Source organism: Pyxicephalus adspersus, chromosome 5 (genome assembly GCF_032062135.1).
Source record: "Pyxicephalus adspersus chromosome 5, UCB_Pads_2.0, whole genome shotgun sequence".
NCBI lineage: Eukaryota > Metazoa > Chordata > Amphibia > Anura > Pyxicephalidae > Pyxicephalus > Pyxicephalus adspersus.
Window position 1 is genome coordinate 75,073,878 of NC_092862.1, and position 27,425 is coordinate 75,101,302.

Here is a 27,425-nt window from a genome sequence, read left to right on the forward strand (position 1 = left end):
CATCTTGAGTCTTTAGTACTCCAATAAGGAAATAAATATAGCCGCTGCCTTCTTTTCGTAATGGCAATGTTTTCTTTTGACTTAAAACACAAAGATTTTCCTGAATCCTAGTTTGAAATATGTGAATCATCTTGCATTCAAGTCACCCAATTCAAGTAAAGGTTGTAGTGTAACCTGGTAAAATCTTTGCACCAGTTTAAACACAACACAAAAAAAATTTCAGCAGTAAAGGGTTTGGTTATGTAAATTTTTGCTAGGCCTGGAAATATGGCAGATAATACCAGGCTTAAATATATGGCTGATATTTAAAATTAACTGATTAAAGAGGAACTAAACTCAAAAACTAGTCTTTCAATTAATAATCTATTCTTCCTTACGTGCACTAAAATGTCAGTCTCCTGGTGGCACTGGCTGGGTCAGCTTGTATTTATGAAACATATGATGATTTATGAAGTCTTTAGAAGTGGCCAGCTTGTGACTGGCAAGTTTACGTTTTCTTCCTCTCCTGAGCTTCTCCACCCACTCCACCTCCCTCCCCCTCCTTCACTTCACTGGATTCCTCTGCACGGAGAGCTCACAAGGTGAAAAGAAGCAGGAAGCAGCTGCAGACTGAGCAGTCGCACTTGAGTAACATAAGAGTCCCAGGCTAGGAAAGAAAAAAAAAACTGCATAATTGGGGCAGCGGGAGTGGATTAGAAACATTCCCACCAAGGATGGCATTTCCCAGATTGCACTTAACTGCCTAGCTGATAGAGAGACCTGGGGGTGTGGCTAGAACTCGTTTTTCATGTTTAAAGGTCAAAACAAGCTGAAAAAAAAAATATTCAGATGATTATAACTTGGGCTTATGTTATCTATAAGCCAAAGTTGATTTTGTAAGTATAGGTACACTTTAACTAGATCTTGCATACTAAAGTATTTGTACATTCCGAGCAAACAAGGCTTTTAGAACACAGAATTATCTCTGTATTTATATGCAATGTAAAGAAATAATTTTAAAACACAAGCACATCTTTTCCTAAAATAACAGATCTGGGCTGCTTGCTGTTATGTAAACATCCAGCTGATATTTTCAAACTATAAGTATAATTATACAGGTTAAATTACCTGCCCTTCTGTTAAGAAAAAAAAAATAACCCATTGGGTGGTCAATGCAAGTTGAAAAGATTTTAACAAACTTTGTTGCAGATTTCAACATGTTACTCTTCTGTATATTTACAGCTGTTGTTTTATAAATTTCCTTTGCACACTGAGCCTTGAATGAGAGGGAATGGTACATTATAAGCACCCAGTGCATTTCAAGTGTTAGGAAAGTTTTTCCAAGAAAAAATAAACAAAAATGTATACATTGTTATAATTCCAAAAATATTTAGCCTAAAATAAGTGATACAAAAAAATCAAGTCTGGTAAAGTGTAAAATTATAAAAAAAACATATTTACTTTTCAGCCTTATGCACATACCTTGCACTCATTTTAAAATGTATGTCCCTTCATGTAATATTGAGCCCTTCATCGTTCCTTTTTCATAGGAAGTCCACTTCAGCTTCATTATAGTTATGACCCTGGGATGCCCCCTAAGAGTATCTGTACATGTCAGCAGTTATAATTAGTTTACAAATGTGACAGCAATGATAAATTGTCATAAATGGTAATAAAGATCAACTCCAGAGAGCAGGTGAATACAATTATTGATCTGATAATGCTATTAGAAAAACAGAACTAAAACCAAAACATTTACCTTCATCTGTGCTTTGACAGAGTTTTAAAAAAGTTCTTATATTGACCCATTGGTGATCCACTGAAGAGATTTAGGACCAATATTTTTCTTATTTATCATAAAAAAGAGACTGGAATTGAAATGTAAACTTTAAGTTATGCCCATTGTGTTTATTATTATATAAAAAATAGAACATTATGTGTTTATAGTTTTTATTATCAATGTATTTATTTATTTATGTAAGTAATTATGTATGTAAGTAATTATTTAATACTGGCTCCACCTATAACACTGATTTTGCTTATACTGAACTTTTTTTTACCGAATAGTTTAGCACATACTGTTTTTTTTCTGACTGTCTCATGCTAATTAGAAAATCCAAAAATCTCGATGTTTTTACTATAACTTCATTTGTGTGTGTGAATTAAAGATTATGATAACACATAAAGTCAGTTGAAAAACTGGCAGAGTTGTCTGTTTCCATGTTTAAGGAATGTAATTCTGTGTAAATTACTTGACAAATGGACAGTATCTAATTTGTTAGTTCTGAATCTAAAAATTAGCACATATTTTAAATAAAGTGGGGAATTTCCATTAGGTCTTGGTATGCTCAGCAGTTTATAGCAATACCAATGGGTTTATCTGGGACTGGACATTGAACCTTGCTTAAGAGTTACAGATTTAAGCATTTATATCTAGAAATTGAAAGTTGCAATAGCTTTTCATTTTCTTGAAGTTACAGCAGTTTACCAAATTCATTTATTTTAACACTATCTTCTTAAAGATAATGTGCAGATCTTTATGCCTTATATGTTGCTTAAATTATAATTGGATTCATTTATGGTGCAGCGTGAAAGTTACAGCTCTCATCAGCAGAAATTTCAATGCTTTATGTGACCTCAAAAAGTTGCTAGTTTTAGGCTTATCTTTTATACTTACATTGTACCTTATTGTACATCAAAAATTATATACAGCCCTACACTGTATAGACAACTAGTGTACTTAATGTTCCTATACATTTTAAAATACCTGTTTACCTGTTCTAGGAAAAATGCAATAGCTGCTAGTCACAACAAAAACACATTATTTAGAAGCTATGATTTGCCCATTGTATTTCATTACTCAAATTTGTGAGATTTCACTCTAAATATGGCTGTTTTATGCAGTGAATTCTATGTCTGTGAAAGGTTCATGGCCCCAATAATTGGCCGAAGCCAGAGCTACAAATTAATCAGATTCAAACACCTGTCCCCAAAAAGCCATAATGCAGGGCAGATTTATTAAATATGTGTACATGCATATGTGTATATGTGTATAAATATGTGTACATGCACAGTTTTTGAAAACATGACCTCAATATTAACCTCATAACAAATGAAACATGAAAATTAAGCAAAATTAACTATATATGCCTACGTATTCAAAATTACATTTTTGAAATACTTAGGCTGATTTATGAAAACTCTCCGAGGCTGAGACAATACACTTTCAAAAGTGAATCCCGGGTGATCCAGAAAACATACAATAAATGTTTAAAAATCATTTACTATTTTCTAGCAAATGTTTTGAATCCTGGACCAGATCCATTTCAGGTTTGCTGGATCACCCAGCTTCACTGATTAAAGTATATTCTATCCAGCCTTGGAGAGCTTTCATTAATCAGGGTCTTAATGTCAATATATTCTATATTCAGTATATTTACAGAACTAATCACAAAAAAAAATCACACTAGTCATTGAAAAACCCTGTATGATTTAATTTTATGTTGATGATCAGGACAATCACGTTGAAGGCTCCAGCAGTAGTCTACCATCATGTGTCTATCCCATCCGCCCTGATACCTTTCTTCCATCACCTTTATATCTTGATGGAAACTCTCCCCTTATTCCTGACAGAAATCGCCAAGGTTTTCTTGAAATTTTTGCAAATGGCTATGGAGATAGTGTACCTTCATGCTCATAGTAGCACCCAAATATTTATAGTTTAAGAGCAAGTTTTGTACCAGTTCTTCAAAATGTTTTGCTTTATAGTTACCCAAGAAGTCTTGACAACCATGACATAGCTGTGCCAGACAGAGGCTTCAGTATCAGTCATGTAACTTGTGAAATTTGAATCATTTATCAGTTTCCAAATCTGGGGTCCATCAAAGATTCCTTGTGTGAGCCTGTGATGGGAGAGTAGGCGGGTTGTGCCCAGAGACACAACCCGCCCACCGCCTCGAGCCTGCGATTCATACAGGGGACATGGTCCAAGGCCTTGGCTGGTGCGCCTCCCAGCAGGGTCCTTCTGACCCTGCTGGGGGGCACACTGGCCAGAGCCGTGGACCACCAAAATTTTCTCACAGACCATTAGTTTTATTCCAAAATCGGAGGCAGGTTTTCTTTATTCTGTTTAAAATATTCATATCAGTATATGACAGGCTACAGTGCCTTTATGATTACAGAAACAGCCTGAAAATGCATTGTTTTGGTTTTTTTTTTTATTTAGGTGCCTACCATAATCCCTATCTTGGGAGCATTCTTTTCTTTAGCCTGACTACTGGTTAACATTCACAAATATTTCTAACCAGTCTTGACCAAAAGTAGATGAGGGTTACACATTCATTTTGTATATGTTTTATTTAATAACTGTAGAATTATTCCCAATTGTTAGCATAATAAAAAGATATAAGGCCTGATTATATTGGCCTGGGGAAAGCTCGGTATTCTGTGACATTGTCTCCACATATATCTGTAAAACTTTATTAGGCAGAGTGCGTTACTTCTGCTATTTCAATACATTTCCATCATGTTTTGGTTTCTGCATCCCAACTTTTATTCCCTTGCTCAACCATGTAATACTAATTGATATTTCAATTAATGAATTTATTCTTTATGCACAATATTTTTTCTTAGTGTCTAATCTAGTTTTATGCATGGCAAAATAAAAGTCAGCAGGTAACCTAGAAGGAATAAAGAGAATTTAGAGCTGTCGGTCTTCATCTTTGTCTGTGTCCTAGGGGTATTAATTGACTTGACATGAAATGAGCAGAATCTTTCACTCAGAATACAGGGCATCCTCCATAAAACAGCATAAAGAGTACTAAATGTCCCATTCATATCATATCCCATGTGATCCTGATCTAGTTCAAGCACAGCACTTGCTTAATAATGGATGCAAAATGATGGAGACTTTTGTCAATTTCATTGACATTCAAGGGTAGGGTTTAAAGCACTGCCTAATAAATACGATTCCCAGAATAATAAAGCAGCCTCTTTACTCAGTTTATACTTTAGCGCTTTGTATCTTCATCATAAACATAGAAATATGGATTGGATTGGCAATTGTTCGGAATAGAATGTTAGCAGTTCTAATTATCTTATCTGTTGTCATTAGTATTTACATTTGGCTTAACCTATGCCTAGTTCCCATGTAGCCCTAAAATGAAGCTCAACTGGTGCAAGAAATACAATAATTGTAACCTTCCTGCTCAACTTTCCTACATGGTCTACATTGCCTGACAACAGTGATCAGGTTACCTGCTTTCATTCATACTCAAACCAGTAGTAATTAGGTATATATTTTTTTATTTTTCAGTAACTGCACTGGGGAAAAATTTTTAACACATTTTTAAGCTTATATACACTAAAATAGGTATGCTGATTCTGAAAGTGCAGTTATTTTTTTTCCATCACATCAGGTTTTTTCTCTACCACTTATATTATTGTGAATACTGTATCGCGGATTTGTAAAGGGTATTCATTTACACACAAGACAGTGTGGTCAGAGGTTGTGCGCTGCTCTATGTAGTGAATAGGCAAAATGTATTTTTCTACTTACGCATGTATTTCCTTTCTTTAAGATCATGTGTGGCTCTGCTGTTTCTCATTGTAAGTGCCTAAACAACCCTGATTCATTTTGTTATATCTGTGGCAGTTTAACCATTACCAATCAAAGGGCGAACATCAGTACATTTGTAGAGCAAGCCTATTTGGCATATTTTAAAGTTAAACTTGGTGATCAAGATAAGTCTTGGGTCTCTCATAAGGTGTGCAAACAGTGTGTCGAGGGTTCACGGATGTGGACAAAGGGAACACGTCATAAGATGCTATTTGGTATACCTATGGTTTGGCGAGAGCCAGGAGATCATTTCAGTGACTGTTACTTTTGTATAGTGAAAACTTCAGGATATAACAAGAAAAATAAATGTAACAGAGTATCCTAGTCTACCATCGGCTATACACCCAGTGGCTTATTCAGATGAAATTCCACTGCCGGTTTTCAATACACTACCCTCACTTGAAGAACATGAATATGGTGATGAACTAGGTCACAACAATGATGAAGAGTTTGAAATTGAAGAGGACTCTGTTCGTAAGAGATTTGATCAGCATGAGTTGAATGATTTGGCACGTAATTTGGGACTATCGAAAAAGGCTTTAGAGCTCCTAGCATCAAGACTGCATGAGAAAAACTTACTTGAAAAAGAAACGAAGGTATCGTACTTTCGAATCAGAGAAATTGCATTTTTGCAATACTTTAGTAGAACTGACAGTGGCTTTGTGTATTGCCATAACATACCTGGTTTAATGGAGGAATTGGGAATTCCAATCTATAACTCAACTGAATGGTGACTATTCATCGATAGCTCAAAACGGAGTTTAAAGTGTGGCCTCGTTCACAATGGCAATATATTTGGGTCAGTCCCAATTGGCCATTCAGTTTCTCTTTGTGAAGAATATGCAGACATAAAGAGAGTCATTGAGTTGTTGCAATATCACCCACACAATTGGGTCATCTGTGTTGACCTTAAAATGGCATGCTTACTTCTTGGTCAGTAACGTGGATACACCAAGTATTCCTGTTATCTGTGCATGTGGAACAGCAGAGCTCGTGAGAGGCATTGGATGGAAAGGAATTGGCCTCCAAGATCTGCCCCTAAAACCAGGTGATCCAAACATTCTATATGAGCCACTTGTTGATAGAAAGAATATTATATTCCTGCCTCTACACATGAAACTGGGCCTGATGAAGCAGTTTGTTAAAGCTTTGCCAACTGAAGGAGACTGTTTCAAATACCTCATCTTGGCATTTTCTAGCCTGTCATTTGAAAAGATAAAGGCCAGTGTGTTTGATTGTCCACAGATTCGGCAGCTAATCAAAGATGAACAATTCATCAGGACAGTGTCAGAAGTCGAAAAAAATGCTTGGTTATCATTCAAAGTCATGGACTTTCTTGGAAACACAAAAGCAAAATATTACACAGAAATTGTCCAGAAACTCTTGGAGAGCCACAAAATGTTTGGCTGCAATATGAGCATCAAGGTGCATTTTCTGCATAGCCATCTTTCTAACTTCCTAGAAAGCCTTTTCCAGTCAGTGATGAGCAAGGTAAACAATTCCACCAAGGATTGAAGGTCATGGAAGGACGGTATCAAGATAGATGGGATGTACATATGATGGCTGACTGTTGTTGGAGCATCTGGCGGGATTGTCTTAACACTGAACACTCCAGGAAAAGCTATAAGCTTAAATTTCTACCTTAACCGCTTACCCGAATAATTTTCAAATGTTTTACTGTAAAAAAATGTCATAGAGTAACAAAAATCAATTTTAAGAACAAAAAGAAATTTAAATAAACAGTACATTCAAGTGATTTCATTATTTTTTCATTATATGTAAATTTTTTTTTTTTACAAAAATGAAGGGTACCCTGTATCATAAAAACTGGATGTGATAGCAAAAAACTGGGGTCATTTCTCACTTAGTTACATGTGATGACTTTACACGTTACATGTGATGAGCCAGTTAGGATGTAGTAGAACATTTTTGATTTATTTGTAATAAAAAGCATTTTCTTCTTTAAAACGTATACAAAATAGTATTTAAAATATATAGCAAAAACAGGGGAACTAACATACATTGGTATATCAGTCTGTCAGTATGTCATAAGCAGTGTGTGTCCCTGTATCTGTGTTATAGAGGCATGTACATTGTTTTGGCTGCTTGTTTAAAGTGTGTGATTAAATTAGAGCTAAATGTTTTCTTACTCAATCTATTATAATTCTTGAGTAAAGGGTTAAGATATTTTGATATATTTTTCCTGGCTTTCATCAGTTTCAATAAAAGTAAACTTAATGGGCTATTTTAGCTGTCATCTATTCATATTACTGTTTTTATTACTAATTACTTCATGTGACAAATGCAATATAGGTGGCAGGCAAGACAAAGTGTTAAGATTAAATTATTACCTAATTGTAATTGGTTTGAAAATGACTAAAGAAAGACGAATAGATATTCAGTCTTCAGCTATATTTCCCAATGGCAGTCTTGCAGTTTCTGTAGGCAGCCTTTGTTCTTTTTACAAAATATTCAATGTTTTAAATTCTAGTTTCAGTAAAAAAAAATAATTTAGAGGCCTAAATACATAAAATATAAATTGTAACTAAGTGCCCTTCACTAATTTGTGAATATTATGTTTTAAATTCATTTTAATCACTTGTGATTGAAATCACAGCTGATTTCCATTACTAAAGTTGGAAAGTACACAACCTTAACAGCAAGTAGCAATAATTATTTGCCTCTTTAATCCTTCACCTATAGGTGAAGACCTACTGCTAAATCCAACCTGACTGCAAGTGGCAGTAACCCATATACAGTCATGCAAAAATTACAGCCTTTAAATTTCATTAACAAAAATGTATGTAATGGTGTACTGTGGAAAAAATAAGTGCATCCTTGGTCTCAGAAGGTGTTATTGTCCTTTAGCAAAAATTACTTCTTGAAGTCATTTTGCATGCCTGCCCACCTATCCTTTGACATAATTGGAAACCTAAAAAGGGCAAAACAAAGAGGAAGGGGAGGGAAAAGGGTAACAGATAGGTAGATGCAGTGTCAAAGGAAACATATGGAACATATCGTTAGTTGCAATGCATACATAGATTGCGTTCAACATAGATTGGTTCTCATTAGCATTAGCATTAACATACATCTAGATCTATTGATCTAGAACTTGAACTATGAACCATAATAGGTGATCCAGGATTAATATATTTAGCAGTGCTTCATGTAGCTCATGTTTTGCTCAGTGTAATAGGGACATATATTTTCTAAATTGTGAATATAAACCTCTATGTGGATTATAAGGAAAGAACACAGGGAAAGAAAACACAGTCAGCCCTAACATTCAGGGTGGGGAGGAATAAGTAGAATATGAACAGGAATACTGGGTGGAAGTATGTTGGGGGGTTTATACAATTATGGAATGAGGAAAGGTGAATCCGCACCCTTAACGCAACGTATTTTCATAGCTGATTAAATATAGCCCAAACCGACCATATCATTTTATATTTTTCTGTCTGATCCTCATCCTCCCTGACTAGCTGCTTCATATGCTGTATCTTCTCCAGCTCTAAAAGCCAATCTCTCATGGTGGGAGCTGCTGGCTGCTTCCCCAATTCTTGGGATAACAGCCCATGCTGCAGTGAGAAAATGACAGAGAACATTTCTTTTTGCGGACTTAATTGACCCTGGTATCATTAGTAGCAAGGTCACTTTAGAAAAATTAGGTACGTTGGAGCCTCTGATTGTGTTATAAAGTTGTAAAATCGCATCCCAAAGATGATACACTTCTGGGCATTCCCACAGTATGTGCACCATTGTGCCCTTTTGGGTTTGGCAACACCAGCATTTGTTGGAGGAGGCCAAGGATATGCGCTACAGATCTGTAGGGCATAGATACCATTTGGAAAGGATTATGTAATTAGTTTCTTGTGCTTTACATGGGAGCACAAGTTTATGTGTTAAGGTGAAGACTTTCTCACAATCTGATGCTGAGATGGGTGATTGTCTGAGGCCTGATTTAGCTAATTAGTGAGTAATCTCTTTCAATTTTCGATAAATATCAGCTGACTCACTTGCAAGGGAAGCCGATGGAATAGGAACATTGTTGTGCTGTTGGGCTGTATGTTCCTATATCTGAGGACTTAAGGGCATGAAATTTAGGATCACTGTGATTTATATTGAAAATTGAAGATTATCAACTAATTGGAGATTATCAACTAATTAGTTAAACGGGATTTGAATATACCATTGCCGCCATAACCAACTCCTTCCTTGCAACAATTTTAAATAAGAGGGCTGCTGGAAGTACAAACATCAGACTTCTCCTCTTCTTCCTCCTGAAGAAGCGGATTTTTTTCAGCGAAAGGCATCGAGAAGTAATTTAGAATTCAAACCCTTTGGGGGTATTTTGTAAGGAGAGGTCATTATATACACCCACAATTTTATTGTGTTTTATGTATTTGAAATGATGTTTGTTTTTAATGTTTATTAATAATAAAATTATGTTATTTTTGTAATTATTATTGATGGTATTAGCTTTAAAAGTCCCGCTTAAAATTGATGTCTTTCAATGCATATCTTTTCACATGAATGTTAGGGATGTGGCCTGTTTAAGATAAAGAAATGTATATAAGTGGATGTTTCTTTAAATATTGGCATTATAATTTCTCACACATTTACACCGAAGGCAAACACCAGATCCTAGATATCTGAGGATTAAAGTAGACAGGTTTCCCATGCAAACTCATTAAGGAATCATTGGCACTTATTTTGGTACACCAAAATCTAATTTCAGTTATTTGATATGGTGGTAAATGTGAAAGTGTATTTTTTACAAATCTGCTTTTAAGTTTATTTTGCCAATTGTATTTGTCATCCGCATTTTCATTTTTCTGGAGACACTGTTTTGATGAGGATCTAATGTTTGCGTGTTCAGATATGTTGAAAATTATGCATATCTATATATGTACTTGATCACATTACTGTAACTGTTACAGTATACAGTATACAGTAAATCTATCTGTTTTACAAGCCAGATTGCTAAGAAGATAAAAGATATGCTTCAGTTTTGGCAGCTTTGTAAAAGGTAGTCAATAGGCATGAGATAATAGTAATGATCCAATCACCAAGTGGTCTTTTAACTTCTGGCCATATGCTCAGTCACATTCACATTGTGATGTGGTATGTGGCAGGTAGACAATAAAGGAACCATGTTCTTTACATGCAAATACCAGTCTCCTATGTAAACACTTTAAACCTACCATTTAGCTTTCTTATTTTTCTAAAAGTGGCTTGGTTAAAAAAAAAAACAGAAATGCCACCTAACTGTACTGTGGGAGCTATTTGTGTTGGATCTTCCTAGGGGCTTTCAGTATAGTATGAACAGTCCAATACAGGATCTTGTACTTTTTTTTCTTATCTTTTTTTATGAACTTTGCCTGGTAATGAAATATTGTCTAGAGAATGTTCTCTGATAAATATGTGTTTGAAAGTTTACAATACATCAATTTCAGATTTGCATTATTTTTCAGGTAATGTTCTGAAAACAGTTGATTGCAATTTAAGACATTTTTGTGAATGCAATATCATAGTTTTTTTTTTTTTGTAGCTGATAAGCATCACATGCTTTTCAATTAACTTGTCTAAACTTTGCCATGAAGGTTTTGTGTTTTGATTTTTTGTTTGCTTCTTTTATTTTTTCCTTAGTGTGACAACGCAAGAGGACTAAAGTCATTTTATGATGCTATCAAGTATGGACCTAATCATTTGATGGTTTTTGGTGGAGTATGCCCTTCAGTAACCTCCATAATTGCTGAATCACTGAAAGGATGGAACTTGGTTCAGGTAAGCTCTTGGTCACCTATTTTTTAAAAATTACTAAGAAGTTATAAATTACCCAATTCATCATAAACCACCAAAGCTTAATTTAAAATTGGAAACTTTATCACAATATTCAATTTAAAGCAGAAACACAGTCTAGCATAACATACCACACAAATATTTATCCCAGTTCCTTATTGCCCATATAGTTATAATACCTGTTGTTTGTCCCAAAAAATGCCATCTGTGTAAAAAAAAAAAATTCCCTCTGTTTTACATAGGGTGAAGGCATATTGCTGAGTTAGATTGTTTCAGAATCAAAAGGTTGATTATGGCAGAAAAAAACCATGTTGTTGTATACAGTTACTTTACTTGTCACTATTGTCTCCCTAGTTTGTTTACACATCATTTGGATGCTCATCCTATTCTCTATATACATCCTATAGAAACATTCTTTTCACAGCAGGATTCTGAGTCAGACCCACTTCTATGGGTCTAAGCCTTTGTGGAAAAGTGAAACCAATCTGTTCAACTCTTTTAGAGTTTACTTTTTTAAAATAGAAAATCTTTTTTTAAAATAGTAAAAAGGGTGTGGCAAAATCTATAGTTTTTTTAGCCACTTAGTTTATGTAATAAAGGACCCAATTCATATTGAATGACCTACGACTTCCAAACAGTTTTTGAAGTACAGAGTTTATGGTGCAGAAAGTTGTATTTTCATTGGTTATTTCAGGGCACTTCATTTGTGGTCTCCCTTATTTTGCTAAAAGTGTATTTAGGCCCAGGACTCTCAATCTATATTCCTACTGTTTTACTGTCTGATGAAAGCTTTTTCAGGACAGCAAGCAAGTTTACTTTGAAGTATGAAAAGGTCAGAGTCAGAATCACATAAATAGTGATTTTTCAGTAAATAATGATTGGATTGTTTTAAACATTTAGAATTTTCATATGTATAAGGTCTTGCAATTAACTATGGATTTTTCCTAATATATACAGCACATACCATCTTTGCTGCCATAAAAATGGGTGGCTGAAATTACATTTATTGTTGTTTATGTAGCATGGATTCTGATGCAACACATCTACCTCTAGATCAGTGTTGTTCAACCTTTTTAACACATGTAGACCCTATAAAATAACTTTTCAGGCCTTCAGAGAACCCTTACTATCAATATATATATATATATATATATATATATATATATATATATATATATATATATAAATAAATATATATATATTAAAAAAGACCAACGGTTATATTCCAAAGCTTGCACATCAAGTACATCCAATACACATTTTGCTAATATCCATCAGATTGAGAAACAGTATTGTTTCTGTGTTGTAGGGCCCCTTCCCACCTTTTTTGATCCCCAATTACCATCACATTAAAAATAATAGAAAGCCACCAGTTTGTACATAAAAGAAAGCGATCCACAGTGTCAGTTACCTTGTATCTTGAAGAGCACTGTGGCCAGACTACAGACATGAAAGTATTTACTTATTTTTAACCTTTTAAAAATAAGTTCTCACTCATCTAACTAAATGTACTGTGAAGCAGTTTATTTTAAAAAAAAACAAGAGACAACCAAATTAATGTTAAAGGAGTGTCACTAGAAAAATCAATGGTTTCATTCTTTGTTACAAAAAATCCACAAGGAAAAGCTTATTAGATATGCTTTCATTGATGTAGTTAGATGCATGGTAAAAATTTCACAAAAGTAAAAAAGTTAAACATAATGAAAAATTCTGTCATCTCTTGACACAACTTTAGATATTTACCAATTTTAGTTTTTCTAAAGTGCATACACAGGTTAGATATTCTATCACAGTCCCTAATCTAATAGTTTTCAGTTTGATTGGTATTTATTTCTCCATCACTTGAGGTTTCTGCAGCTTGGTTCCTCGACAAAAGTGCAGCTGCCCTGGCCTTAGGCCAACAGGGCCACCCTATAGTCATCTGCACCCCAGATTGTATTACCAACATTTGGGAAAGGCTAATATGAGCCACCAGTATTTATGCACTAGAAATGTATATTGAAAGGGATGGGAGCAACCTGCTTGAAAGTTTCAAGCCTCACCCAGCAAGCAGTTACCAGGTACAGAAAGACCATTGTCATGGTAAGCGGGGTCAGGGGAGGAGAGAGCAGTTGGTTGCCACAGAGATTAGCCTTGATGTCTCTGAGACTGTGAGGAGCTAGTACCCCCTTATTTTTGGAGGGTGGTACTGTATGTCTTAGCTTGTACTCGCTGGGGGGAGAACCCAAGTGCCTGACCCTGCAGCGGAATGTGTAAGGGTATACCAACATATATAAGTGTGACTGTGGGGAGGGAACATAGGAAGAGATGTTAGACAAAAGTGTTTATTTACCTAGGATTTGTGGTGTGTGTGTTTTCAGAATGGAATATTACATGTTATTTTCCAAAGAGAATAATTTCCAGGACCTAAACTGGCTTTAAATAAATTTCTACTACGTAGTATTGTCTTACCCTGGGCGGACAAGGCTGACCTTGCTTCCTTACTTATGTTAATTTTGATAAATGCCTACCTAGTGAAGCTGTTTGAAATATGTTATATATATATATATTTGTTATTATTATGGTATCATAAGGTACAGGTATAGGTGTCACAAGAAAAAGAGAAGTGTTTGGCAATATAGTCTTACAATTGCCTGTTGTTCAGGTTGTCATAATTTTCATTTGTTGCATGTATATTTTTGCAATTGGCAATGCATTGCTTTCGTATTGTCATTAATGACTTGCTAGCATATTGCCACAGCTAACCATTGCTTTTTTTGTATTTCTGATATTTCTAAAACCTTAAAATCGTAATATCCAACCCCTTTTTAATACTATCAGATATTTCCCATTTTACACTCTATTCTACACATGTTTGTTTTCATGTAATGGAAAGCATTGTCCTTTTAAATAAACTGCTATTCTGCAACACAGTGAATAGTGGCATGCAATATATAATGTATGCACTACTTAAAAGCCTTTCGTAATGTATACTCAAACATTACATTACATTTTACTCCGCAAGTTAGAAGTTTGCCTTTAGCTATGCCAAGGGGCTTTCAGCCTTCCAGGCTTAACCTCTAAACATATAAATGCCTTTTGACATAAAGCAAGAACAGGCATATGCGTTCAGGCTGAATAGAAATTATAATAATGCATTTAGCTTAAAAAGTCTGGGCGTTTCTAATACTGAGGCAAATTTGTAATTGTTACTGTTTGTGGAAATATAATACAATTTTGTCTAAAAAATGTATGGCTAAACAATGTATAACATGTAAACTTGCATCATATTACCAGTGCACATTTACTAGAAATTTTTTATTAAAGTTCTTATGCTATTAGTATTAAAAGCACCATTAGCACCGTGTAGTAGTCATGTGCTTTGCTGGATGGTTGTCAGTGGTTTGTGCAGACATACAAGCTTCTGCAAGACTTTCTTGCAGCTAGATATTGGTTTTCTGGTAGAAGAATTTTTCCCTTTTTTGCTGTCGAGAAACAGATCTAGTTTGTAAATATGTAAAAAGTTTTTGTGGTCTGCTTACAGGATGGATGTCCAAAGTCTCATTTATAAAGCAGAAGCAGGCCAAACAATGAGCCTGATTTATTTAAAGCTCTCTAAGGCTGGAAAAGATAGACTATCATGGGTGAACTACCTAGGTAATTCAGCAAATCATTTAAAATAAAATAACCAATTCAAGATAAATAGCTAGAGCTGCCTACTAGGTGGTTTCCGGTAATAAAGATATTTTTTATTCCACTTAAGGTTCGCAGGGCCAAACCATGCAGGGCAAAGCAAAATGTTTATATTCTACCACCCTAAGACACTTATTCTTATCCTACTTTCTCACCTTTCCATTCACCTAAGGAAGAACTAAAAACTTTATATGTAAAATAAAAAAGGGAATCTCCCATAATATTGAAACCAGACCCTTAGAAGGCTTCTTGGATATTACATGTTGCAGTGAGAATGTGTGCCCCTACTCTTATCCATAAAAAGTACGTAAACTTCATCATCATTGTGTTCATTCAGCCAATAATGCAAAGGGGCAGCTGCCAGCTGCTCTGGCTGAATGCAATGGTGGATTAAGCTCCTGTCATTGTGGAGTAAAGAGTGTTTAGCGTGGTATGTGAAGCAGTTAGTGCTGGAATGAATGGTTGCATGATTCTTTTTAGAAATCACTGGACCCTGCAAAGGTAAATATTAGAAAAAAAAGAATAAAGATCGTGTCAAAACTTCTAGGGATGATTTAACCTTTTATGGAAATGGGCAGGGGGTACTATGTACTTATCTTCTCATTCCCCAGGGTATGAGAGTAAATATCTGGGGGTCCGCTGATAAAGGGTTTTCCAAATTCCAAATAAGCTCTAGCCTCTAGACCCTCACAACACAGCGGTTATGTTGGGGGGGGGGGGGGGTGAGGCTCTCTTTCCCATAATTAGACTGTTGGTGCCTATAAAGCCTAAAAAGCATCTGGCCACTTTAATGTTTATTGAATCTGGCCGCTGTTCACCAACCTAAATGGCTGAGCTGTGCTATACTTGTCATTACGAGGCAGTGTATGGCTCTGTGCCCAACTAAATCACTTAACATTACATGCCAACTGACTGATGCTCTAGTCATATTTGTTACAGACCCAAAGCCAAACATTAAGCCTACCCCTAAGTAGTAAGTGTTTCTTTTTACTATGGGAAACTATAAAGAATAATGGAAGAAAGAAGAAAGTTTAGGCATATGGAGGGGATTGACCCACATTTATGTAAACTTGTTCTACTGCCTTACATGGGCAAGTAAACTTTCACCTTAGGGAATATAAAACATGGATATATTTTGTGAACCTTAATAGCTGTCATTGCAATGTAATGAAAAGAATACATCAAACAATAAAAAATGAAGACATGTACAATATGATTAACTCAGTGAGTTTTATAAATGCATTACCTTTTCAAAATAGAAGACAATTCAAATCATTTTCACAATTCTTATTTTTTTCCCAGACTATGAAATCATAAAAAGTTAATTATATTTTTTCTTGTCTCACAGAACTATACCTGCATCTGAATTATTTCTGTTAATCCTTCAATTCCCTTGAGGCAGTTTCTTAATGGAAGAGCTAGATTGCTTGAATAATGTGAGAAATATTTGCACCATTACATCTTAGCAATAAATTGTGCACAGCAAAAAAGCACATTTATCTTAAAAGTAATAAAAGGTGTAGCTCTCAATTTTAATTTTTGTCATGCTGTACAAAATGCATGTTGTAAAGGGGCATTTTTTGTTTGGTAACATTTTAACCATACATATTTTTTAAAGTACAAAAAGGAAGACAAGCACTAATGATCGGTATTGCCTGTAGGCTCCATGCAACTAATCTTTTCACCTTTTCTGACTTATTATGCCTGGTTCCACCTTGTGTCTCTGTGCAAGGCAACCAATTTGGTAGAGGTGGGGCTTCATTTGCTTATGTCAGAGCTGCTCACTTGATGACTGGTTATCTGATAATTGGTGGTGGAATATTCAAATATTAAGGTAGGTTTAGGAATCCACAGAATGTGAATTCAAGCAAAATAATAGAAATCCTGCGGCTCCTCAGGCACAACTTTCTCCCTAGTTAGGTGAACAGTAAGCAACGCAGTAATGACATCATCAAACCCACTTTAAATCTTGTAAGATTTGCAGTCAGAAACAAGAGTACCTTAGCTTAAGTGTGCCCAGCCTTGAATCTCCTTCACTGATTGTCAAAGAAATGTGACATTTACAGGGTACACACCCTACAAGCTGCTACTAAACCAAATTTAGGCCCTCTACACATAAGTTGCCAAATATGCGGTCACATGCATAAAATCCTAACAAATAAGTGGGGCTATTTCAAGACCAAGGTCCCAACATTGAGTGTGCATGTTGGGGACCCCCTGGGGCCACTCTCATGGCAATGAACATTAGGGTACTTCAACTTCAAGGCTGCGTTCAGGATGGCTGTGGGTTTTCGGTGCGGTTACCCTTTTCTTTGTGCCAAGGAACCCTGGCTCGGGGGAGGCGCTCAGTACTGCTCACTGGCACCTGGAGTCAAATCTGCAGACACTACTCTGTTAGAAAAGGGACGTGTGACTGCAAGTGCACTAACTTTTATCACTTTGGCGCCATCATAAGATACAAAAAGTATACCTGTTATACCGTGCTACCCTGTCACACATAGCTGACCACTTACCTTCTGTAAACCGCAATTGTTCTTTAACAGTAAAGGAAGGGAAATGTAAGATAAGTTGCTCACCTCCCCCCACACACAAATTTTATCACTTCTACCGAACCATGGTGCTGCCACATATAAATGTCCGCTTATGTTCTTTGAATCCCTATTTCTCCTGAAAGGGGAGCTGTCCCACTTGGCTATCTGTCACATGAATTGCATTTCTCTGGAAGTATCAACTGTAGAAATTCTTGATTTGTCATCTCTTTTGTTTGGTGCATGTTCGAGTATGTTAAGGTAACAAGAAACAATTTAATTCAATTTCATTTTAAATTAAATCTATTCTAGTTTTAAACATCCATGTTTAATAATTGTTTGCATTGTGGCCCGCAAGCTTTATCTCAATGTCAATGCCCCAGATGAAAAAAGGTTGGGCACTACTGCCTTAGATAGTCTTACACAGTAAGATACAGACAAAAATATAGCTATAAGACTTGGGGCACAAGCATGCGTAGACATGGGAAGCACCCTACTATTTTTCAGGATGATGTCAAAACAAGGTAACCTTTATGGCAAAAATTACACGTTGAGTTTTATGCTATATTTTTGGTATATCTCCGCAGCTAACATTAAAGGTTTTTAAAACATGCAAACTTTTTTTTAAAAAAGAAGGGAAAACAAAGAGTAACAGGGACAAGCTATTGGTAAATATACAAAAAGACAATAGAAAAAATGGAATATAAAAAAAAAAAATAGAAAACATTACAAATGTTAATGTATTTTGTCATTTCTGTAATTTCTAACGTCATTTTGTCATATCTAATTATTGATATTGATGCTGAGGCTGCATTTCCAGAATAAACCTATTTCAAATAACATCATTTATTGGTGCCCATCATTTATATTTATTACTGTTCTCAGACAGACTGTTTTTATTACAATAAAACACCTAATATTGTCTTATTTAATAATATAGGAAAAGACATTTAGTAATATTTCACTAATACAGATGTAACTAACTATTTCTTGCAAAAGGATGTTATCGCTTCTTAATGAGTAGAGACTTCTTAAATTTAAAACGAAATTGTGAGTGACCTGAGAAAACAAATCCTCATGATAAAATATGCTTGTCACATTGGCCACCAGGCCTTCAACACAAGCAAGATGCTTGTTACTATGTCAACATGAAAGATCACACTGCCTTTGCCTGCAGCACCAAATTATGTATTTCAGCTGTTACTGCTATGATGACTGACAGCAGGACATAGGGTTCACCTTTCATTGGCATGGCAACCTGCCTTACATACTGTAACAGTGATGATGGAAGTTGAAACAGGTTAAAGGCTGATAGCTTGGGACAGAAAAAAATACATGGCAGTTCAGATTAAGGTCAAAGGATTCCAAAAACATATTTGTGGTCAAAATTTAATTCACATTTTCTTTTATTTAAAAGAAATCAACAAAATAATTATTTTAATTTTTGAAGGATTTATTGATTTTATGTTTGTTACATTATTTGCATGCTTTTTTTTAATTTTCTGGAAGGTATTTCTAGCATCCCTTATGCTTTTATGTTATGCACAACAAGCAGATATTGTGTAAAATATCCTGGCACGTTTTACATTGGGGTTTATTTAGATAATATTTTGTTTCAAGATATTATTATAGCATCAGACAACATATACCTTAGCATATAACATATTCTGTAGAATCAGCACCAACAATTCCTATTTTACATATTTCATGTAATATACCTGCATGATACTGGGTATTAGTTTTTTTACCAAGAAAGTTAGGAAAGTGATGTACATGTAATTTAAAATTTTTTTATTGCAATAAAGCAGTTGGGAAAGCTTTGCATTTATTTTTTTTTTAAAGTGGGTCGGTACCAAGATGTAGCCAGAGATTCCAACTAGATGCTTTTTGAAGCCACAGATAGATTATGAATTACTTGTCTAGTCCAGCTAAAATAGGTCCATCAAACAATTTCTATATCACATATTTATATTGCTGGCAGATTCCAAATACCAACATGTTGGTGGCTCGGAGCAGATAACAGTGGTCCATGGTAACTACCATGAATAATGGGTGAGATGATGTTTGGTATGGGTGTAAGGAGCTTTTTTTTCTTTCAAACACCCTTATGGTCATTTGCAAATTGAGATGTGCGTTTTGGTAGCAATTGTTTTTATTTTGGACATTCCAAGGAGACCTTTGTTTTTACCATAGAATTCTTTTTTCTTTCACTGGCATTGCATCTATGCATATTTTCTTTGTTATAAATAGCAGAAAAACTGTAGTTTAGAACATTTTTCATTGAGCTATAAAGAAAAATGCATTAAAATGTATTTTAGGTAACTGTACCCTCCAACTACTTGTCAGTTTTCTACCATTGCAAAAAAACTTGGGGCAAATGGTTGAGGGTAAGAACAAGAAGCAACACAATGAAAGGCATAAACCAGTCTATTCTTTGTTTTGACTTTGAAATTTAATCTGCAGTCCTAAAACAAACTGCTTCTTCAGTTCATAGTGCAGCTGATACATTATCCTTCATTGATTTTCACATAAAATGCACAAAAAGCAATGTTCTTTACTGAATGAGTCAACAAAACGTTTTAAGGAACATATAATGCAGACAATATAGAACTGTTCCATTGTTATATGCAATTTAAGCCAAATTTACCCCACGTTAGTTAGTTTATTGTGTAGTATTATTTTTCAGATTTAATTAGGCATAGTTCAATCTCTTTAGGATCAAAGTTAAAATCTAATGATTGTCATTGTTCAGTGCATATAAGAATAAAGTTTTCACCCAATATTTTTAAGCCAATATGATGTAAGCAAAGCTGTATCTTGCAACAAAAAAAGACTGATGCACTAAAGATAGAATTTTTCAAATGTTTGGACACATCTGACCACCAGGAATAGGAAAGTTTAAATGGGTTTGGCATTATAGGCGACCTGCTTTGAGGAGGACCTCATAAACTTTGCTTTTGCTCGCTGTGATTTATATTTGAGCACACAAATGTTTAATGCTACAGATTTATGTTTTTTTCCACATTGCTCAAAGGTACTAGGGGTCTTATGAACTTGCTAATATTGCCAGGCATATTTTTTTTACTTAGAAAGCATTTCCTTCTTCCTTCCAGTGGTACTTATTCAACAAACTAAGGATGCAGTCTAATGCCCACATGGTAAGCAACCCTAACCTTGCCGATACAAGTGCTCCCACACACAGCCTAAAACATTGGCTTCAGTGTTGGACAAGTCACTGGGCCATTTATTTTATGATTTACTACAACTAATGGTGGCTCCTACTCTTTCTTTGCATTTGATGAGGGGGCAAACATCATGGCAGATATAACATCATCTACAAATGTGTCAGCCCTACAAAAGTCCTATACATTCTCCTATAAATAGCTGGTGGGAGGAAAACAGATGTTGACTAACTCAAGTCATTGTAACATGATGCTCCAGCCCTTCTACATTCTTTCATTTACCTCCTGGGTGGTTCCTTCATTGAGTTTCCACATCAATGCCTGCTGAACACTTTCTATAGGCTGTCTACGGCCTCTTTCTGATTTGACCAGTAGTTGATGTTATCAAAAGGGGGGAGACAGACAGCATGGCATCAGTGCAGCACTGCAAGATACCTAATCGGCAGTTAAGACTTGGTTAATTTCCAATGGGGGGGGGGGGGGGGAGATGAACAGTAAATAAATTAAGCTATATACATTTTGCTAGAACTGCCCAAGCTGAGGTGACCAATTAGCTTTTGTCTTGTATGTCATAGCAAAAATGCAGAACTGTGAGTATAGATTGCCTATAGCAATACTCAAAAGGATCCCAGACAGATTTACAAATATGTACAGAAGATAGGTACTTCAAATGGCTCTTTTGGTGTTCAAGAGAATACCACAGAAGGTAAACTCTTCAAGGTGTGGAGGAAATGTGCCAGAAGAAATCTCACAGAGCAGATGCAGATGCAACTTTGCAACAGGAACATTTGTATGGTAATTGCTTGACAATACACCTTCACTGCTTACAAAAACAGTCTATCAAACTTTATCATGCTCCCCCAGCACATATATATCATGTTCTCTCTCCCCCCCCCCCCCCCCCCACATAAGACAGTGTTATGTCCTCGTGACTAGCTGCTAAGAACTATATTATGGAAATAATGAAGTAGATAACTTGATCCCACAACCTAAAAGTAACAGAATACATCCAATGTCTGCCATAGGCATAAGGAGCAGCAGCAAATAGCTGTGCAATGAGGTGTCTTAAAAAACAACCTTTGACTTTAGTGAGCAAGTAATCAAGTGGTTTTGTGTAACCTGGCAATACAACAGTTTCACATATCAAGTTTATTAAGTGTTATTAATAAAAGATATTCAAATGTTATCATCTTTTGACAAAATGAAAATAGATAATTTTTTCCAGGGATGCAGTTTAACTATTGACTGATAGATGCAAATTTTAAAAGTACAGTGTAGGTAAAAAGAAAACTATTCTATTTCTAATGGAACTTGAGAGCACAGAACATTAAAATCAATGGACCATTATTTCCACACTGAATGATGCAGTATCTTTGGGGTTTTCAAGCTGTGACTCTTAATTAGCAAAATAGTGTCAAAAGTTTTATGCACTCTTGATAAAAAGCTGAAGCTAGTACAGTTTTTGTAGTAACGAAGAAAGTCTAAGCCTGTGCCACTTTATTGTGTTTGCAAAATGTTGGTGTGAATCTGCTGAACGGATTTATTTTTTTGTCTACTCAAAATCCTAAGGCTTTAGAAAGCAGTAAGAATTACCGATGCTTTATGTTATTATTCTGAAATTGGAAGGACAGTCAGTTGCTAGTAAACATATATGCTACTGCTAAGGTAACATACTGCTCATTTTAATATGTAATCATAATATTGCTGTTATTTTTTTAACTTAAATCCCCTGTCCCAATAACGTATAATTTGTAATGTCCCTTACCTTATTTTGTAAGATGCACTGTATTTCAGGACAGTGTCATTTTCTTTGCCAGGACCTCTGATCCAGCACTGCTCATCTGCCTACTGTAGGCTGGCCCTTTGTGCTGACATCACTGCATACAGTGAGCTTAGCTTTAAATCATTTTAATAGTCTTAGTTTTCCCAACAGTTGAAGGGAGAAACACTTTTTTAAAGATCAAAGATCAAAGTGATCACATTATACACCAAGTTCTTTCAGGAAAACAAAAACCCACTGTAAAAAGTATCTACTGCATGTCAGATTTACATTTTTCTAATTATCATATAGATGTGGAGGGAATAGTTATTACCTATATTAGTGCTTATGTGTGCCTAAGCAGGTCATATCTGTCAATATAAGGGCAAACTCAAATATACCATGGTTTCTAATGTCTTAATATATCCTTTTATTTTAGCTACAGACAACAGATTATTTGTGGCATGCAGAATTAGAACTCTTTACCTTGCATAGTAACAATAATTCCTGCTTAAGAAACTAGAAACAATTGTTATAGGTTATGCAAATAAGTCTGCATAGATCAAAGGTGAATCAGTTCATTTTGTTTATACCAAGAAAGTTGAGAAATGTGTTTCTGCTATTTTGGTCATGTTTAAAAATACTTCAGCTTTTGTAACTACTTGTCATTACAATCCATGTTGGACATTCTCAAATTGAGGATGAACATACTGTACAGTTTGAAATGGTATAGAGGTATTTTTGGACAAAGTACCTTATTTCCAAAGCCCAAAACAAATATGTTGTTGTCGAAAATGTGTTATATTTTAATAATATGTGCTGCATTCAGTTAAGTCATACTAAAAAAGTGTATCAACAATTACTTCACCAACATTCTTTAAAACATCTAACAGTGTCACATGCAGAATGTTTTAGGAACCGTATTGTTCAACTCCCCCTGATGTTAGCAGTCCATAGAAAAAAAGTTCCCCCTTCATAAATTTTCCACTTTCTGACTTTTTTATGGCAGAAATTAATATGTACTGGTCTTTAAGTTTTCAGTCCCTATTCACATGTTGAATCAGGTTTTGTGACAATGTTGACAGAAGTTTAAATTTGTGTTCAAATTAAACTTCCCAACATTACAGAAATGACTGGCAACAATAAAACTGCAAAAAAACATTCCTTGTATATTTATCACTTAATTTATACTGCACAATAACATTTAAATACTTAGTATCTACAAAACAAATCTCATACTGATCAAAATATTTTTTTTTTAACGGCTCATCTTAGTAGTTGCCTTATGGTGAATAAATAAGATTCATCAACTCGCCCCAGTGTTGCGATCCAATACATATCATTGGTTGCAATTAACTTATGATCTTTCTGATGTACCCCACACAAATCAACCTCTCAGAGGAGCTTTTGTTGCACGTACAAACCAATGCACAAAGACAATACCTGCTCCCTCAATCTCCTCCATCTTTTTGGGCCACTTGCATAGAAGCTCATCAAGCCTAGCAATTACCTTCCACCTTAGTCCAAAAATCTAACCCAATCTTCAATAGTTCGGAAGCTTTTTCTGAATTCCATTTTGTAACTATATTGATGTATAGACTTCACTTAGTCTACAAATGGATACACATTTCCTAGTTACAGCATGCCCAATAATGTTTGAAAAAGTATAAAGGTTTATTAGGTGGACAGTTTTTTTTCCATATAAATGGAAAAGACACCAGTATTTATCTTTTTGGTATTCAAGTTATTTTAGTTTAAGAAAACATGTTATGCTTTCATTTGATTTTTGCATTTCCTTTATATTTAGGAATTAGTTACCTTAAATTTAAAGCAATTGCCAAAATGCAAATATTCTAGGTAAAAAAGAGGATAGTTGGCACTAAAATACTTCTGTGAATGGAAATTAAACACATTTCACAATTGCCTATGTAAACTGAATAACAATAGAAGTTGAATATATGAAGATTTCAGACTGCATAAACAGCTGCTGTTAAAGATTTAGATGGTAAAAAGAGTGTAACATACATGTTACATTTTATATGTTAGTTGTATTAGTCTTTGACTAATAACTAAAAAGCAAAACTGAATACAAACATATAAAAAGTGCTCAGCCAATCTTGCCCGGCCAATGTCCCATCTGCAATGAAATAACCTAACCCACCTGATTGCAGTTTTTTTAAATACACATTGAGTTTTACATGTATCTGTTAACTATTGTAGTGTGGTCACCTCAAATATTTGTGCTTTACATTAATAACTTAACAAGTTAACAAGTAATCATATCAGTATTACATTATTGCTTAATTATTATCCAGTCAATGAAAAATAAAATAATATTTTTGTTATTTCTGTTTAATTTTTCTGTTGATCATAGAAAATTCAGTATTCTAGAAAATTGATTTTTAATATTACTACCAAATACTTATATGCTTCAGGCTTTAATTTATACTTTTGGCTTCTAAGTAAATATCTTTTAAAGTGCTGAAAAGTGAAGGAACTTCATTGATGAGAAACCTGTGTTGAGTTTACAAACTCTGGCAATTTGCTGTAGAAAGTGTTTTTTTTATTATTTACCCAATGCTATAATATAGCTTGGTTCTTGGATGTGAGAGGGAAAAGGACATGTGGTACTTAAATTTCTTTATCAACAGTATAAGCAAGAAAGAATGGACCACCTGAACAGCCTTACTCTACCTCTTTAGTTTGGGCACTGGTGTGAAAATAAATAAGTAAACACTAACATGGCCAAATAAAATCCACAAAACATCCACAGAAAAACACACATAGGGCCTGATTTACCAAAGCTCTCCAAGGCATCAGTGAACCTGGGTAATGCAGCAAATCTGGAATGTATTTCTTAAAAGTCAATTTTATTTGTTATATATTATTCCAATCTTAAAACTGATCCACTCCCGGTTTGCTGGATCACCTTTGTTTACTGAAATTACTTAAATCAGGTGAAGTAGAAAACTACTTCTACTTGACCTTCATATGTCTTCACTGATTGCCAATGCACCGTCTAGCTTCTCCGCCAATCTACAGTGTCCTGTGTACTTTTCTCCCAGCTCTGGAGCTTGCAGTAGAAGGAACTGTATAAAACAAAAGTGGGCAGGAACATCCAAAACTTCCAGATGGAAAAAAACACTGCTGGAAATTATGGTCTGAAGAATATTTGGATTATCATGAAAGTATGGGAATGCAGAGGGGAATCTATTTAGCTTTTTATTGGTTTTCAGTAATGTTTTTCTTTTGTTTGTTTCTCCTAATTTTCTGCAATAAAGAATATGTTTATTTAAAAAAATAATAATAGTCAAAGAGAATAATGCTCTGTTTGCTTTTTCATGCAAAGCTAGATATTGTTTTTTCTCTACTCCAGAACCAGGCTTAACAATAGGTAAGTTGATGGTAAAGCAAATTTCCTGACATATTGGTTTACATACATAATGGATGAATGATTTTAGTGCATAGTCAATAGCAGGAACTAAAGAATGAAAATTTTAGGCACTATGCGGAGGCACACTGACCTTTGCAAGGCTTTATCTGGACGTACTTGGAATCAAAGGGTGAAATTGAGTACTGTATATGAAACTACTGAGTAAAATAGAAATTCTATTATTGTATTCATGATGGTGGATGATTACCACGTAGGAAATATTTTATTTGTTTTCCTGAAAATCAGAATATAGCTGTCTAATCGCATATAGCAATAGTTCAGAATGATTTTGTAAGACTGATGAACAATTTTTACAGGATGATGTGACATGCTTACAGTTCTACATACTCTAAAGCTGATTATAGAATCATTATTAAGTCAGGAATGTTAACTGTGAGAATACAAAGTCAGGATATGGGGTAGCTTTTTGCAACAAACTTATCACACTACAGACTCTAAAGCAGATTCTCAACCTGCACCACTGCACCACAGACAATTATACAGCCAATAATGTTCAGATGGAAAATGGGAGGTTGGACAACATGCTGGTTGCATCTGGTAAAAATTCCAGAAAAAAACATATTTAAAATTATTATTATTATTATTAATAATAATAATAATAATATTGTTATTACCAAAACACTAAAAGACGTTTAAGATAGTGGTGTCTTGTCTGATTTATTGGGCTTCATTTATTAAAGCTCTCCAAGGCTGGAGAGGATACACTTTCATGGGCTGAATCAGGGTGATCCAGCAAACCTGGAATGGGTTTCTTTAAACAATTTGCTATTTGTTAGCAAATGTTTTGATTTCTGGACCAGATCCATTCCAGTATCACCTAGCTTCACTGATGAAAGTGTATCCTTTCCAGTCTTGGAGAGTTTTAATAAATCAGCGCCATTGTTTCAAATGCAGGTTTTTGACAAATTTGATAAGTGTATATGTTTCAAACTGTTGTTTTTTATATGTTTTATTACATACATACAATCTTTTTAATTTTAGATGAAAATGTAGTAAATCATAAAGGGTTTCCTGAGCTTGTGATTAGCTAACCAGAATTGCAAAGAACACTGCCTGCATTTTTCTTCCCTTTGTCTGAGTAAACAATTAGATTGAGGCATCAGATAAAGAATGAGTTATTGGTGTATATAAATGTTGCCAATGTAAATTGTATGTTGAACTGTGGAGATCGCATACAATAGATATTTTTCAACTGACTAAAAAAAATATAATGTTGGGTAAGGAACACTAAAAGCTGGATAATAGATACATAATATATGTTCCTGCATCTGTGAAAGCCCCCTTCAAAATACCCTACATTGTTTGGAGATTTCAATTGATATTCTTTACCATACAGTGGCTTTCTAAGGTGCAAGAGATAGATCTCATTGAAGAATTAAGAGCCATTTCTACAGTTAAATTAATGTTAATTAAAAAAACATTATGCAGTGCT

At 34.8% G+C, this 27,425-nt stretch overlaps 1 protein-coding gene across 2 annotated transcripts in view; it reads left to right on the forward strand.

The window, feature by feature from the left end:
• GABBR2 (gamma-aminobutyric acid type B receptor subunit 2) overlaps positions 1–27,425 on the forward strand; it is a 306,705-nt gene that overhangs the window by 68,240 nt on the left and 211,040 nt on the right. For both annotated transcript variants that reach the window (XM_072411881.1, XM_072411882.1), the window contains one exon: positions 11,246–11,383. In XM_072411881.1, coding sequence (XP_072267982.1) covers positions 11,246–11,383 — 138 coding nt within the window. The remainder of the gene's footprint in view (positions 1–11,245; positions 11,384–27,425) is intronic.